At 40.2% G+C, this 15,279-nt stretch overlaps 1 protein-coding gene across 2 annotated transcripts in view; it reads left to right on the forward strand.

The window, feature by feature from the left end:
* Positions 1-15,279, forward strand: part of SUGCT (succinyl-CoA:glutarate-CoA transferase) — a 661,401-nt gene that overhangs the window by 551,385 nt on the left and 94,737 nt on the right. For both annotated transcript variants that reach the window (XM_081244435.1, XM_081244436.1), the window contains exon 13: positions 4,907-4,970. In XM_081244435.1, coding sequence (XP_081100561.1) covers positions 4,907-4,970 — 64 coding nt within the window. The remainder of the gene's footprint in view (positions 1-4,906; positions 4,971-15,279) is intronic.

The raw sequence follows: 15,279 nt of genomic DNA on the forward strand, positions 1-15,279 counted from the left end.
GGATCAGATACACCTAAATTATAATCCAAGGTCAGCCACTTATTAATTATGAAACCTTGGGCAAGTATTTACCCTCTTTAGGCTTCCATCACTTTATCAGTGGAAATGCAGGTGATAGTAATTCTACCTAGTCTAGTTAATCCTCTCACTAAGAGGTAACTTTTAGCCCCTAACACAATGCCTGACCCTTAAGGAGTTTTGTTGAGCAATAGCTGCCATTATTATACTTATCATTGTAATTGTCAACCTCATGTTTTATTTCAATATCTTCTTCTGTGACTTTTACTGACCTCCTTGACCTACAACCTCAGCTTCCTTCCAAAGTAGACAGAGTTACTTACTTTTTGCTCATTGCATATTACTCCTTCATTATGGAATGTACACTGTTATAAAATTGGCTCAAGTCTCATTGCCTACCTTCCAATTATAGGCACTTTGAATGCCAGTTCATTCATCGTTTTTAGTCTCAGCCCTTCCATATCGTCTAGTATGTAGGTGCTCTATGATGTTTGTCAAATTGAATTGATAGGTCATGTCTCTATTCATAGTGAATGGATAGATCGATTATCTTTTGTGCATCATTGTTAATGTCATTGAGGGTATTACATTGATTTTTTTTTTTTGGCATGTTGGGTCTTTGTTGCTGCGCATGGGCTTCCTCTAGTTGTGGCGAGTGCGGGCTTACTCTTCATTGTGGTGCGCGGGCTTCTCACTTGTGGTGGCTTCTCTTGTTGCAGAGCATGGGCCCTAGAGCACGCGGGCTTCAGTTGTTGTGGTGTACGGGCTCAGTAGTTGTGGCGCGCGGGCTCTAGAGCGCAGGCTCAGTAGTTGTGGTGCATGGGCTTAGTTGCTCCACGGCATGTGGGATCTCCCTGGACCAGGGATGGAACCTGTGTCCCCTGCACTGGCAGGCGGATTCCTAACCATTGCACCACCAGGGAAGCCCCCCATTGATTTTTGATAAGGTCTTCACCCATATCATTTGTGTCCATCTTTTAATGCTAGCACTCTTTTTATTTGAATATGGCTTGCTAATTCTACTCTGGACTCAGATCTCTTGCTTTCCGTAGAGATTTTCACTGCTTATATAGTTAGTATTGATTTTTGTTTTTTTCAACTTTTTTTTTCTTGCTACTGCTGTATTACAGACTTTTTGCTGCCATTCCTGCCATAGGATTTTATAAAAAGACTTTCTCACTTCCACTTAAAATTTTATTTCCTACATTGCTTTAAGGTATACATTTTTCTCTTCCCCCCCATCATTAATACATTACCATTTGACTCTGTCATTAGGCTGTCAATCTGTTAAACTCTTGAAGAAGAGAGACCTTATTTTAAATAGGCCTGATACTTTGCTAGAAAGATGGGTGAAGTGTCTACAATTCTATTCTTGTCAAGAATAGGCTTTTGAAATTTCAAGAAGAAATGAAAGTTAGAAGAGCTACCGATCCATGAAAGACCGAAGGAGGATAAAATAAGTAAGAGAAGGACAAAGTCCACATCGGAGTTCTTGGGAGGCCCCTTGCCTTATTTTAAAATAACTAATTATGAAACAAAGACTATCCTGAATGGCCAGACTGTGGTTCCAGGCATGAAATTTCCTTCAAGGAAAATGGCAGTTTGAGGTCCCTAAGCCTGAGGTCCCCATTCTGCTGTTAATGGTCAGAAAAAGAAGCACTTTACATTTGAATTTCTTGGTTAAGGTAGTAGAGAATGGGGCACTGCACCTGGATGAGAAAAGGAAAAGGAAACATTTAGTAACTATTCCCAAAGAAATGTTATACAAATGGTGACAAGTGGCAGTTCCTGCATTTCCCGTGAAGTCAGGATGCGACACAGGCCTGAAGTGCAGCGGGAGAGAGTTATGTGAAAATCCAGACAGACTGCCTGGGTTCTGAGCAGAGCAGGACTTGCCCCACAAACAAGGCTGGAGAGTTTTCCAAGGTTCCGAGTCATCAGGCAGGGTTTCCAGGGACAGCAGTGCCACAGCCTCAGTTGTTCTGAGATAATCTGACCTGATTCATGAAGAAAGCCAATGGAATTTGATGGACCTCAGACTTCACAGAAAAAGGTGGGTGGCAACCAAGCAGGGAGATAAGTCAATTCTTTCTGAAGATGGGAGCTCAGACTAGCCCATTTGCCTCATAATTGTATAAAATACTACAGCAAATGAGAGGCTGCAGTTACCTTCCTTTCAAGCGTAAGAAGAATTTGCATTTCTGCTTAAAACTGAACAATTGTCAATGCAAAGGAATTGATCCAGTTAGATAAGAAAGTTTCATATTGGGAATATCACCTATAGACAGCAGTGAGGCTTAGGGCTGAAGGAACTGCACTCCTTAAGCTGCTTCCATGAAAAACTTCAATCAACTGCTAGCTTTTGCTTTACAAACTTTGACATATGTCCCTTGACCTTTAACAACTACCCCTTCACGTTTGACACTTAACGTTTGCTACATGATTAAAATTCAGCGTTAATTAATTTTAACACTATCGGTTAAGTTATATTTAGCTGAGAACACTCACTTTTGTCTTTTGTGAGTAGCACTGCAGCGTTATTACAAAGAGGTAGTCAGGAGGGCAACAGAGATACGAGAAGAGAAGAATGATTCAGTGTGCAGATAATTGTTTCGAGTGAAATTTAGCGTGGTATTTTTGTTCCTGTCCTCAGTAGAACTGAGATTTAGCACCTCGCGTTGGCTTTTAGCCCTCACCCCCACGAAGGAGGAGGCTGTGCTGGGCGGGTGCTGAGAATGAGGCACACCAGAATTAAATTATAGCACAGCTCGAACGCCGGCAAGAATTTTCTCTGGCCAGCTCTTGGGTGCAAAACTGGCAATTCCAAAAGAAAGGCAAGGCATCCCTGGAAAGATCTCCTATGGTGTGGCATCACCCATAATGGGGAGATTTGACGTGGTCGTGTAAAGAGCATTGCCCCCAAAGTGGTGACCGTGCCCAAAGAAAACAGTGGAAGCCAGGATATTTAGCCATAGCAGAGTTACAGTTCTAACCTTAAAAAGTCATCCAGGAGGTTGTCGTATGGATGGCTTATTCCATAACGTCATCAAGAAGCTCACCAGAAGTGGATAAAAGCCAAGAAATCTGTCCTCTCTCCCTGAGTATTCCAAGTGAGAAAACATTTTTATTGGTTTATTTATTTCATGCTCTTTTGCTCTGTGGCAAGATTATGATAGGATAGGCATGTGCAGATCTTGCTTTTACCTGAGGCTCCAAATGCTAGAGAACCATTACTGCTGCTACTCTTTGGGGTATTAGCATGAAATTGTGGTCCACAAGTTCTCTGGGCCACTGAAATACTTCTTTGTATGGAACGGGAAGAGAGAAGCTCTGCATTTGGTAGATAGTACAGGTGAAGCACTGTTCATATGTAAGTCACCTATATGTGTCTCACTGAAGATCCAGTAATAGTAATAAAACACTGAATTTGGGCGTTCTTTGAGACAGTATACTCAGGTAGCCTCCAGTTGTTAAAAACTAAACTAACAAAAGAAGACAACTCTGTAGCATTTCCCTTTGTGTATGACAGACATTTTGCCTCCAGTAATTCATGTTTTATGTTCTAGAATCTAGTTCCATACCCTCATCTCATCCTTTACCTACAGCTGGAGGGTACTTGATCTCTGGCAGATTTTCTTTTCCTGCCCACCCCCTGGGAAAAACTACAGCCAAGGATTTATGTAGTTTAAAGGATTTAAACTCCGGTGCCAAGGATTTCAGTAGCTCTGTTTCAGTAGCCGAGCAATTCAGCATCAAGTCACATTTCTGTTGGTTGGGCTCTGCTAGAATGTCCCTGTCCTAGTAACTGCCTTGAGTCTTAACCCCGAGGTCAAGTCTACCTTGTGTTCTTGATGGGACACCAAATACCTATCCTGGTCCAATGCATGAGATCGAATCAGCCCTCTAGGATGGGGTTCCTGGCTTTTTGTTTTCTCAGTTGTCTCCATCCCCCTGACTCCAGGGTAGTGGAGTCCTAGTTATGAAAGCTAGTCTTATGAGTAAGGTCTTGTTACCACTGGGAACATCTCTGGTTTCAGTCTCCTGCTCAGGCCTCTGACCTGGTCCTACGCTGTACTCCCTGTCAGCTGTCTCTGCTCATTGCTTGTCACAGCAGCTCTGATCTACTTCCCACAGTCACTGGGCCTTCTGGATACTCTGATTCACCTTTCAAACTGGACTGACTCCCCATCCCTTCCACTGAATAAACTTCCAGAGCTCTTCTGTTCCAGTTCCTGGTTCCTCCCATCCTGTCCTTCTGCAGTTGACCTTGGCCCCATCCTGCTATGAGGTCATGCAGGAGAAGGCTGAGCTTTAATATTCAGAGGATCAAGCATAGATGAAAGGGGGGAACTCATACCCTATATTTAGGAGCAGATAACATTTTTAAGAGTGGGAAGACTTTATAAAAGTCAAGTTTGCTAGCCCTGAGTCTTCTAATTCTTTTTGGCTTCACTGGGTTTCATATAAGATGGAAACATTTTAACCTCAAATATTTACTTTCAAAGTAACATTTCAAGTGAGAGAGTGGCATGGACATATATACACTACCAAATGAAAAATAGGTAGCTAGTGGGAAGCAGCCACATAGCACAGAGAGATCAGCTCGGTGCTTTGTGAGCACCCAGAGGGGTGGGATAGGGAGGGTGGGAGGGAGACGCAAGAGGGAGGGGATATGGGGATATATGTATACATAGAGCTGATTCACTTTGTTATACAGCAGCAACTAACACACCATTGTAAAGCAATTATACTCCAATAAAGATGTTTAAAAAAATCTGTTTCACAATATCTTTCTTCAATGGATTGAACAGGTGGCTTTGCATATTCCTTGAGATTGAAGATAATTTTACTTTGTAAGTTATTTTTCTTTCTGTTTTTACATTTTAAGGTGTTGCACAATGGCCTCATTATGGAGATGAAACATCCGACTGTGGGGAAGATATCAATCCCAGGTTTGAAAATTTTTATTTTTCGTAACTCCTTCCTTCATGAACTTGTTCCTTGTGCTGATCACTGCAAGTAGCTGATGACCCTCCAAACAACTTGTCTAGACATTATCTAAACTTTTCATTTTGGATAAAAGGGGAACCCTAGAATCATACCCACAAGTGTGTTTGCTGAGGCTGTGGACTTGTGTCTTCTCTCTGATTGTCTGGGTGACAAAAAAATGCTTGTATTACCTAACTCCATTCTGTGGAATCACGTACTCACACAAGTGCTTTATGGCCAACAGATAGATGGTGATAGATATGGAAAATGTTCTGAAATTACGCTTGGTTTGTATGAGAATGAGAAAGAAAGCCAGGCACCATAGAGGTGGTGTCCAAGCAAGGCTACTGACTGCTCAGGCCAGGGCATTTTTTTTTCTTTTTTTTTTTTTTTCTGAACTGTGGTTTAAGGTATGGATCTTAGCTTTGTCGATCAAGAAACTAAATGTTTTCAGTAAACTCAGAATATATTGAATTTTTGTAACTTGACTCATATCAGACAAACTCACTGAAGACATTTTGGCCTTAAGCCAAAGTGCCAGGTTTTTCACTTCTAGGGAGAAACCTCAGGCCTGACTCTCAGAGCATCCAAATTGTAGTGAGAGCTTATGATCGACCTATTGGCCCCAACAGACTGCACTTCTCTAGTGATCGTGACATTACCGTTCCTCAGATCTGCTGCCTCTACTCTGATCATTGCTAGAAAGACACTCCACATTCTTGTCCATTGCATCCCTATTTTCTAGGCTATACACAAATCATACACATTTTTTTTTCTCTTCTTCTGACAGAGAATGAGGAAATTAGTTAGAATATAACTTTGGTCATTGTTTTCCTGAAACTATATCCTGGTCGCCTTGCTTGAAATTTGGGTATTTCCCAAATCCCTCAGTCATGTCTGTCAAATGACAGAAGTATTTACTTCTATAGGTATCAGATCTCATTTCTTGAATAACTGCTATTGTTAAGTTGGTTGTGGGTATAACCTAATTGTAAGATTTGGGATCAGCTGGATAATAATGTCCTAGAACAGATCAGATCATGGCCACTGGCCAACAAAAAGAATGAGAGGAAGGAAGTATGATGAATAAAGCAAATTGAAGGAGAAAGTTCTGATATTCAGGAGTATAAGGAACGTTATACATGAATTAAGGGAGGTAACTAAGAGAGAGAGCAGGTATAAGCATATCAGAAACTGGGATCACATGTTAACAGGGAAATGCTATATGACATAGAAAAGCAGTGGGAAAAGAACATGTTGATAAAAGCTAAGAAAGTCATTTATTCATTTATATTATTGAGTATGTACTATGTGCCAGGCTCTGGGTCCTGGGAATGCAAAAATAAACCAGGTAACTTGGCCCTTGGCCACATGAAGCTCATACTCAATGGAAAGTCATATAATAAAAGCAACCAACAAATGTTCCTATAACTGTAGGTCATGATAAGTGCAAAGAAGGGGTATGAACAGTGTGCATCATAGAGAGTAATGGGGATAGAGGGACCTGTGATAGTTTAGGTTGATCAGAAAAAGCCTCTCTGAGAGGATGACTTGAACACTGAGAATTGAAGGAGAGTTAGAAGTTGACATTGAAGAATAGGGGAAGAGCATTCGAGCAGAGGGACCAGCTTATAAGAAGGCTCTGAGGTGGGAAAGAGCTGGGTATGCTTTAAACGAGAACAGAAAGTTAGGAAAGATTTCTCCACAGAAGACGTACAGATGGCCAACAAACACATGAAAAGATGCTCAACATCACTAAGAGAAATGCAAAACCACAATGAATTATCATCTCTCACCGGTCAGAATGGCCATCATCAAAAAATCTAGAAACAATAAATGCTGGAGAGGGTGAGGAGAAAAGGGAACCCTCCTACACTGTTGGTGGGAATGTAAATTAGTGCAGCCACTGTGGAGAACAGTTTGGAGGTTCCTTAAAAACCTAAAAATAGAACTACCATATGACCCAGCAATCCCACTAGTGGGCATATACCCTGAGAAAACCATAATTCAAAAAGAGTCAGGCACCACAATGTTCATTGCAGCACTATTTACAGTAGCCAGGACATGGAAGCTACCTAAATGTCCATCGACAGATGAATGGATAAAGAAGACATGGCACATATATACAATGGAATATTACTCAGCCATAAAAAAGGAACGAAATTGAGTTATTTGTAATGAGGTGGATGGGCCTAGAGTCTGTCATACAGAGTGAAGTCAGTCAGAAAGAGAAAAACAAATACCGTATGCTAACTCACATATATGGAATCTTAAGAAACGGTACTGATGAACCTAGTGGCAGGGCAGGAATAAAGATGCAGATGTAGAGAACGGGCTTGAGGACACGGGAGGGAAGGGGAAGCTGGGACAAAGTGAGAGAGTAGCGTTGACATATATACACTACCAAATGTAAAATGTAAAGTGCAACAGTGGAAGCTGTTGCATAGCACAGGGAGATCAGCTCGATGCTTTGTGATGACCTTACAGGGGTGGGATAAGGAGGGTGGGAGAGAGGCTCAAGAGGGAGGGAATATGGGGATATATGTATGCATATAGCTGATTCACTTTGTTTGTTGTACAGCAGAAACTAACACACCATTGTAAAGCAATTATACTCCAATAAAGATTAAAAAATTAAAAAATTAAAAATTAAATAATAAATAAATAAGTAGTGAGGAAAGAGGGGCAGGAATGGAGACTGAAGAGAGAAGCAGAGCCTCAAGGCCCCACTAGGTTTAGTTTTACTCTAGTTTTAAGCCTAGGAGTGAAATGACACAACTTGTAACTTAAAGCAGGGAGTCAAGTTAGGAAGTTATTACAAGACTTCAGGTGACAGTCAGCATCTGAAATTAAGGACATGGTAATAGCGAGAAAGAGAAGGGGGTAGTCAAAGCAAAAAATGTGATTATAGTGCTTTCAGTATGAGAAGACTTTAAAAAGCATTTTGTCCAGTAGTTTTTAACTTTAATTTTTAAACAGTGGAACTGATTTCTCAAATGAAGTCTAACTATCTAAAACAGGTCAAAGTCGAATTTTGCAATTGATAAGTTAGCACTCCAACTCTTTACCTTTTTTCCCCTGCTTTCATCATGCTATACTCCTCCAAACACCTCTTTGGAACCATGGGTCCCTAAAGAATAATTCAAGAAACACTGATCTAATTTAATTCCACAAGTTTACAGATGAGGTCATACCACATTGGTATCCCCAACACATGAGAGAATAAGGTAAACATTTGAAAGTTAATAACAGTTATTAGCATGATAGTAAGGAAAAAAGTAAGTCAGAGGCCAATCTAGAATGAACTCATTGGATACATCCGTAACTCTCTATCAGTCAGATGTGCATTTACTGACTTTCCTTGGTAAATAAATAAACAATTAATCAAGAAGGAAATATTTTTTCAGACTCCTAAAGGAGAATGCATACCTCTTTTGCTCACTTTAATGTATGTGTATCAATTAGCTATTCTCACAATAATGCTGTGTAACAAATAACCACAAAAGTCTCAGTAACATTCAAGCATAAGCATGTATTTATTCCGTGCATGTGGATTGGATGGTAGACGACTGATCTAGGCTGGACTTGCCTGGGTGGCTTTGCTTCTAGATGCAGGTCTGGCTGGACTTGGTTCCAGTGTGAGTTAGGCCCAGTTCTGCTCCATGTGCCTCTCATTTCTTCTCATGGCAATGCCAGAAGAGCAAGAAGGCAAACAGAAACCCCAATGCCACTTAAGAGCTTTTGCAGAACTAACAGACCCTTCTGCCCACAACTCATTGGCCAAAGCAAGTGTTAGGCTACATGGGGTTGGGGAAAATATATCTCTCTTTTTAAGAGAAACTGTAAAGTTACATGATGAAGACATGGGCAGAGGGAGGGGTAAATAACGAAGGCCCCAAATTCAATTGACTACAATATAATTCTCAGGTCTAAGCAATCTCTTTTTAATCTCCTTTTGGAAATTTTTGTTTTTGTTTCTTTAATTTTTATAGGGCTTAGGCATCTTTTTGGTATGTCTATCTTATTGACTGACCTTATATTCTCTCTATAGAATTACCAACAAAGGAAGTCTCAGATTTGAGATGAAATGGATGTGTTTAGATTATTTTTGGAATTAGTATCTGAGTGTCTTTTGAGGGCAGCACATCCGGACTCCCCATGAAGGGGAGAGACAATTCTGCTCATAGACATAAGATAAGAAATTGCTATCGTATCTCCTAGTTCAGTGTATCCCCGTAAGAGACCACTCAGACAGGATGATATATTAAATGCAAAGAGAATTCGTCAGTAAATAAGTTAAAATTTTCCTTTGGTTTGTCCTTTTCATTGATATTATTTACGGATGATAGTTCCGCCTTTTTCTGTGAGGTGTGTCCTCACTGGGAACCTCATGGATGCTGTAGAAATAACTCAGATTCTCCCACAATGCCTCAGTGAGGCGAATCTGCCAAAACAGGAAGGATGGGTGGAGTTAAAAGTGGTGTTTATGCTGCACTGTTTGGATTCATTAAATGTCGTTCTGCTGATTTACATATATGTCTGCATCTTTATATTTACAGTGAAAATCATAATTAAAACTACTTATTTATATTACCTTTGTTATTCATGAATCTCTTGTGAACAGCACTGAATTTTCTACATGTTGCACTAATTTGCCTGAAGGATTTTCCATCGTAGTCATTATGAGAAATTTGTCTCTTGGAGAACAGTATTTATGGCACCTTTTTGAGAGATGTATAAATCCACAGCATTCCCTCAGATTCTCACATTAGAGTTCCTGTATAGGAGAGTGCTAATTGATTAAAACCTTAAAGGTGCTCGTCCACCAATGTTGAAGATACTTTGAACAGGAACAGGAAATCATTTACCTTTTCAAAATTTCTTTTTGCTACTTAAATAATTATTGTCAGCACTTAATACATTGTTCCAATATTTGTAACCATTACCAATATTAAAATAATAAACCAAGTAGTATAGTCCAAACTATCTCCTTTATTAATTTATATCTATTGTAACATGCTCCCTTTTCATATCGTTTCCCACCACCTCCAATCTCTAGTAAACAGTTAAGAAAGAAGTTTCATTTCTGTACATACGTGTCATAGTTAAAGCATGCAAACTAGTTAATAGTCATGAATTATCTCTAAATACGAGATGTAGTTCCGCTAATACTATCATTCTTTTTTCAAACATTGTTTATTAAACTACTCTCTCATTCGACCTTTAAATCCTATTTTACAGTTAAAGGTAGAAAGATACAAAGAAAACTAGTTATTAATTGGAATATAAATGAGAAGATGCATCATATCTCTCTTTGCCCAGCTTAAGTAATCTGGTGTTCTCTGAGTCCCTGGTGAGTGGAGTAGTCAGTCAGTCGTTCTGGCTCACCATTGGATTAGTGACAGAAGTGTCAGCACAGTGGGCACACTCTACTAATTTGCTCATAATTAACTAAGGTAACCTGGTTGAGTGCTAAAACCTTCCACAAACCCACGCTCACACACACAAGTTAACTCACTAAACCTACCGTGTCCCATACGTTATATGAAGCTCTGGTGTTAGGGTTGTATCCAGGACGGGCCCAGTCACTCATGGAGCTTACAGTTTGCCAGGGAATTTTTTTGTTATTCTGAATAATAAATTCAGAAAAGTGAGATGGGCGTTTCCGTGGAGAACCAGAGGCAACAGCAGGATGGCCTGAAAGCACAGATGAGGGAGACCTCACCTAGAGCGTGGGATCAGGAAAGGTGTCCCTGTGAATGAAATGTAAGCAGACACGTGACCTACGACCAGTTGTCAGCTGGGCCAAACTGGTGTGGGCTGAGGGAGGGACGGGGAGGTGCTGAGCGTGGTGCTGGAGGAGCTGAGAAAGGGCAGGAATGGAGATGACCCTGGAGAGGTAGCCAGAGGCCAGGAGAATAAGACCTCAGGCAGAGCTAATGATCACATTACAAACAGATCAAAATGTAAAGGAGATCTATGCTGAGGTCTCAGGTCTCTACTATCTGGGGGTGAAGTGGGACCCAGAGGAGGAGGTTGGGAGGAATCTCAAACCTGGCTTGGCAGGTGTTCTCACTGACTGCTTTTAGGTGTAATTTCTAAAATGCTTCTAACTCCATTGAAAATTTGTATAAAACTTCTAATGTCCTGAATTTTAAACTGTGAAATTGATAAAATTCTCATTTGTTAATTACAGAAGTAAGAAGGACATTGAAGGTCATACCACATTTCCTCAATAAGAGATGGGCCATCATATAAACATCACCTTATTTGTGATTTTAGTGGGAAGATCTTACACTAGTTATCACATTCCAAAGGACTGCCACTTTCCACTGAGCCATTCACCATTTGCATCTTCTTATAATACCACTGGCTGTTGGCCTTTTAGCCAGAAAGGAACACGTTTTCCTTCCGGGTACTGTGTAGATGCCAGAACGGCCTTGGTGCTGAGTTCCAAACTTCAAAGGATGTCACTGAAATAGAGTTTGATGCATACCTCTAGTTTCTCACCATAACCTTTTACCAATACCTCCCCGTAAATGTGCATGGTGGTCATTTGATTCCACCAGCACTTCTGGGGAGTATTTGAGTGGTGAGTGTGTCAGGGCTGTGAGAGGGAAGCCGTCTTCTATCGTGCAAAATGATTTTAAATTGAATTACCCTTGCCTGCTGGTCCCTTGATCTGTGTTTTCAGAAAGCAGCTCTAAGTTCTTTTAAATAAAACTTTTCTTAAGTTTTTCCCCACAGTATTTTAATATTCGTATTTGGAACCTGCAACAATTTTTCACTAGTGGGCATTGGATACAGGAAGAACAGTCACCACTATGAATTAATGTAGCTCAAACCAAAGTATTCGAATATTGACATTTGGATTTTTATAGTGGCTTTTTAAGAAGCTGAATGTACTCCTTTATTTGATTATCTAACATACTGTATTTCCGAATGTTTTGCAAGACTTTTTATAAGTGATGATCTAAGACACCTTTCTTTTGTAAAGCTCCTGAAGGGCAAAGAGGCTGTCACTTTAACTCTAACCAGCACCCTCTGTACCAAGGAAGTACCTAACAGACATTTTCTGGATGATGGTTAGGATAAAAAACTACTAGATGAAAAATAACTAAAATGATGATTTGTGGCAATTTAAAGCAGTATGCATTTTTTTATGAACAGATTGACTACCTGCGGAAGCTATCTGAAAGAGATCTATTTTACTTCTTTAGTTTGTTTCTAGTTTGAAGTACATATACTAAATGGAGTGACCACCTAGTGGTTACAGATCTTCCTCTTCTGTGCTATACACGCCTTCAGCTTTCCCTGTTACTTTTAGCTTTTTTTCCCCCTTTACATAGAAAATTAGATGATGCTTCTGAAATCACAAATCCTCAAAGTTTAGTTAAATTTCAATAACGGATAACAGCAATGGGGAAAGCTGTCACAAATCTTACTAGGGAAAAAGACAAATTAAAGAGGCACAAAAGTTTCAGCTTATCTTCCTCCATAAAGTTTAAATATGTTGGTTCTCATAAGGAATTCTAAGTAAAACCAATCTGAGAGTGAAAGGTGAGTTAAGTTATTTCTTCCAGGTAGAAAAATCTTTCAGATGACAACAGGAAGAGTGTGCAAAGTTTTCACATTGTGTATAGTGCATAATCTATGTTCTAGAAGGATCATACTCCTTCAGGGACCAGGCTAAGCTGTAAAAAAGAGGAAAGAGATGAAAAGAAGGGTCTATAGTCTGTCAACAGAATGAGAGAGAGTTGGCAGGGAAGTGGATTTTTGAATAGACTAGCCATGGTACTTCTCAAAGTCCTCAATTATTTTTAACTTGATTAAACCCTTAACCCACAGCAATGCCCTGAGAGTTAAATAAATCAGCGTATTCTCAGGTGATTTGACAGAGTGCCTGCAGCCTTCCCTGGAAATCCCGATCCCGTGAGGCGGGGTCATAGACATTGTTCAGTGAGAAATGAATAGCCAGAGTGACTTTCCTTCCTAGGAGAGCAGGGAGGAAACAGGAGGAGTGAATAGCATCCCCAGGAATGTCTTTCCATCAGGAACTGGAGAAGCCCTAAGAGCCAAGTTACCATCGCTGATATGACTTAGGGATCTCCATCAACGATGCTTATCTGTGCCATGAGGAAGAAATATTCCGTGAGAGCTAGACTTTCACGCTCAGGGAAGTCACGTTCCTGTTACTCGGGACTGGGAAGGTGGCCAAGATCTCAGTTGTTCCTCTTCAACCATCTTCATCAACCTAGGTGCTAAGATAAGTGCATCTGACCAAAAGGCCGGAAACTCATCTTCCAAATCAGTCCTAAGTTATCAATGAAGTTCTGGGGTGCAGAGTTGTTTTCACTCTTAGAAATTCATATTTCTAAATATGGCTAAAGAATTTTCCTGGGTGCATACTTAATTGGACTTCTACATTGTTTGGGGTGTTTTCTCAAGTATCACTATGCAGAATGACCCTTGAGGTTAGAGGTGTATTTGACATCATCTGAGTAGACCACTGAATGTCACCCCAAACACAGAAATCAACGCAAAATAAAAACAAAAATAAAAAGCCACAGGAAGCACAGGAAGAGTGGAAGTCTCAATGATGATAAAGCATTTTTTGTCATTTTCGTCTTAAAAGGTGGATCAGACATTTTCTGGGATCAATTCTTGAGTCCTTGCTGTACTCGCTGCTGCCAGCTTTCATTGGGTATCCAGAGAAGTCTTTTTCTGGATCTAATTTAAATACTGACTTTATGCTAGATTTTTAAAGAATAAATTAATTTAATGTAATTAAGCAAGTAAACTGGCTGGAGAAGTAGAATCGGATACTATGTAATAGCTAAATACAAAAGGCTTGAAATTATCTTCCAGTTTGGACTTCCATGTTGTGGAATTAACTTGGATAATTAGGAAGTGACATTAACTTTGCCTCCAAGTGGGCTTCAGCTGGGAGGAGTTGCTTGACCTCATTGCCGGGTTTATTTAGGGTTGGAGAAGGGGTCATTTTAGTCCTCTCTGAGAGAGGAATGGCTTTGCTGTCCTCCAGCATTGCCAGGTAGGGACTCTGTGGTCCATGAAGAGATGACAAGTGGGCTGAGTCCCAGGGGAAAGTTGTTTTCTTTAAGTATGGTTCCTTAAGGTGTCAAGATTTACTCCTGTTAAGAAGACTTAGCCAGAGAAAATATCAGTAGAGTTAGCTATCTTCTTATTTCAAAGGATTATAGTTTAATTTTGAAGAGGCACACACTGTACTGTAAATATTAGTAAGTGTTGGTGGAGGTGAAGAAATGGTAGTAAAAGGGTTAAATAAGAACCTTCAGATATTTTAACCTAACCAAGGGGTCATGTGCAATATCCCACTTATGCCATCACCTCCAAACCTTAAGGATTTATTTGGCATTGAGCTGGGTCTTGAAATTCATTGCTTATCTCCTTGTCAGCAGGAGCGAATGCTGTCTTCTCTGTGTTAGCTGTGTACCGACTTTTTTGGGACCGTATCCCCCTATAGTCATATCTTTATCTGGTATGGCATTAGCAGTCACCGTGTCCCTGGGCTCATCCTTTGCGTAAGATTAGTACACGGCCTAGAGGGGGAGGGGTGAGGGGCCTTGAAATGCTCCCCAACGTGTCCTTCATCAGAGCATCATGTAAGTCACTGTGGCCACGTGACTCTCAGGGTGGGTGACCCGTTAGTCAAAACTACTCAGAACCCTGTGTCTGTTGAAAGTGTTCCAATGAACCCTAGACTCCAGCTTATTGCAAGAAGCCATATGCTTTTCAAGCAATTAAGAGAAAACCTAATTTTAATTAGATTAAAAATGAAAAAAAGGTAGTACAAGACATTTGGGGGATTTCAGAAGCGTGTATAGTGAGATAAAAGCATCAACAAGATGCTGCAGCCACAAAAAGCTAGAGAAATACTATCCCATATAGACTTAAAGGATATCCTCAACAGTTTACCTCCCATAAACTCTTCAGAAACTGCATTCTCTTGGTTGCTGGGCCTTCAAGTTGATACATGAACTTAAGTAACTGACTTCACCTTTTAGTGCCTCGTCTTGCTTTGATGAGATTGATTTTTGCATTCTTTCAGTTTAAAAGAAAAATGTAATTTACAATACTGCATATAAGGTATTTTGTGAATAGATTTTAATAGCTTCATTGCTGTGGAACATTCAAATTTGAAACAAGGGAATGTAAGTGAACATCTGTTGAGTAGTCCTCTCTCTCTCTCTCTCTCCCCACCCCCGAGCCCTTTATGCATACGATTTGTTT

Source organism: Mesoplodon bidens (genome assembly GCF_964165515.1).
Source record: "Mesoplodon bidens genome assembly, chromosome: 9".
Taxonomy (NCBI): Eukaryota; Metazoa; Chordata; class Mammalia; order Artiodactyla; family Ziphiidae; genus Mesoplodon; species Mesoplodon bidens.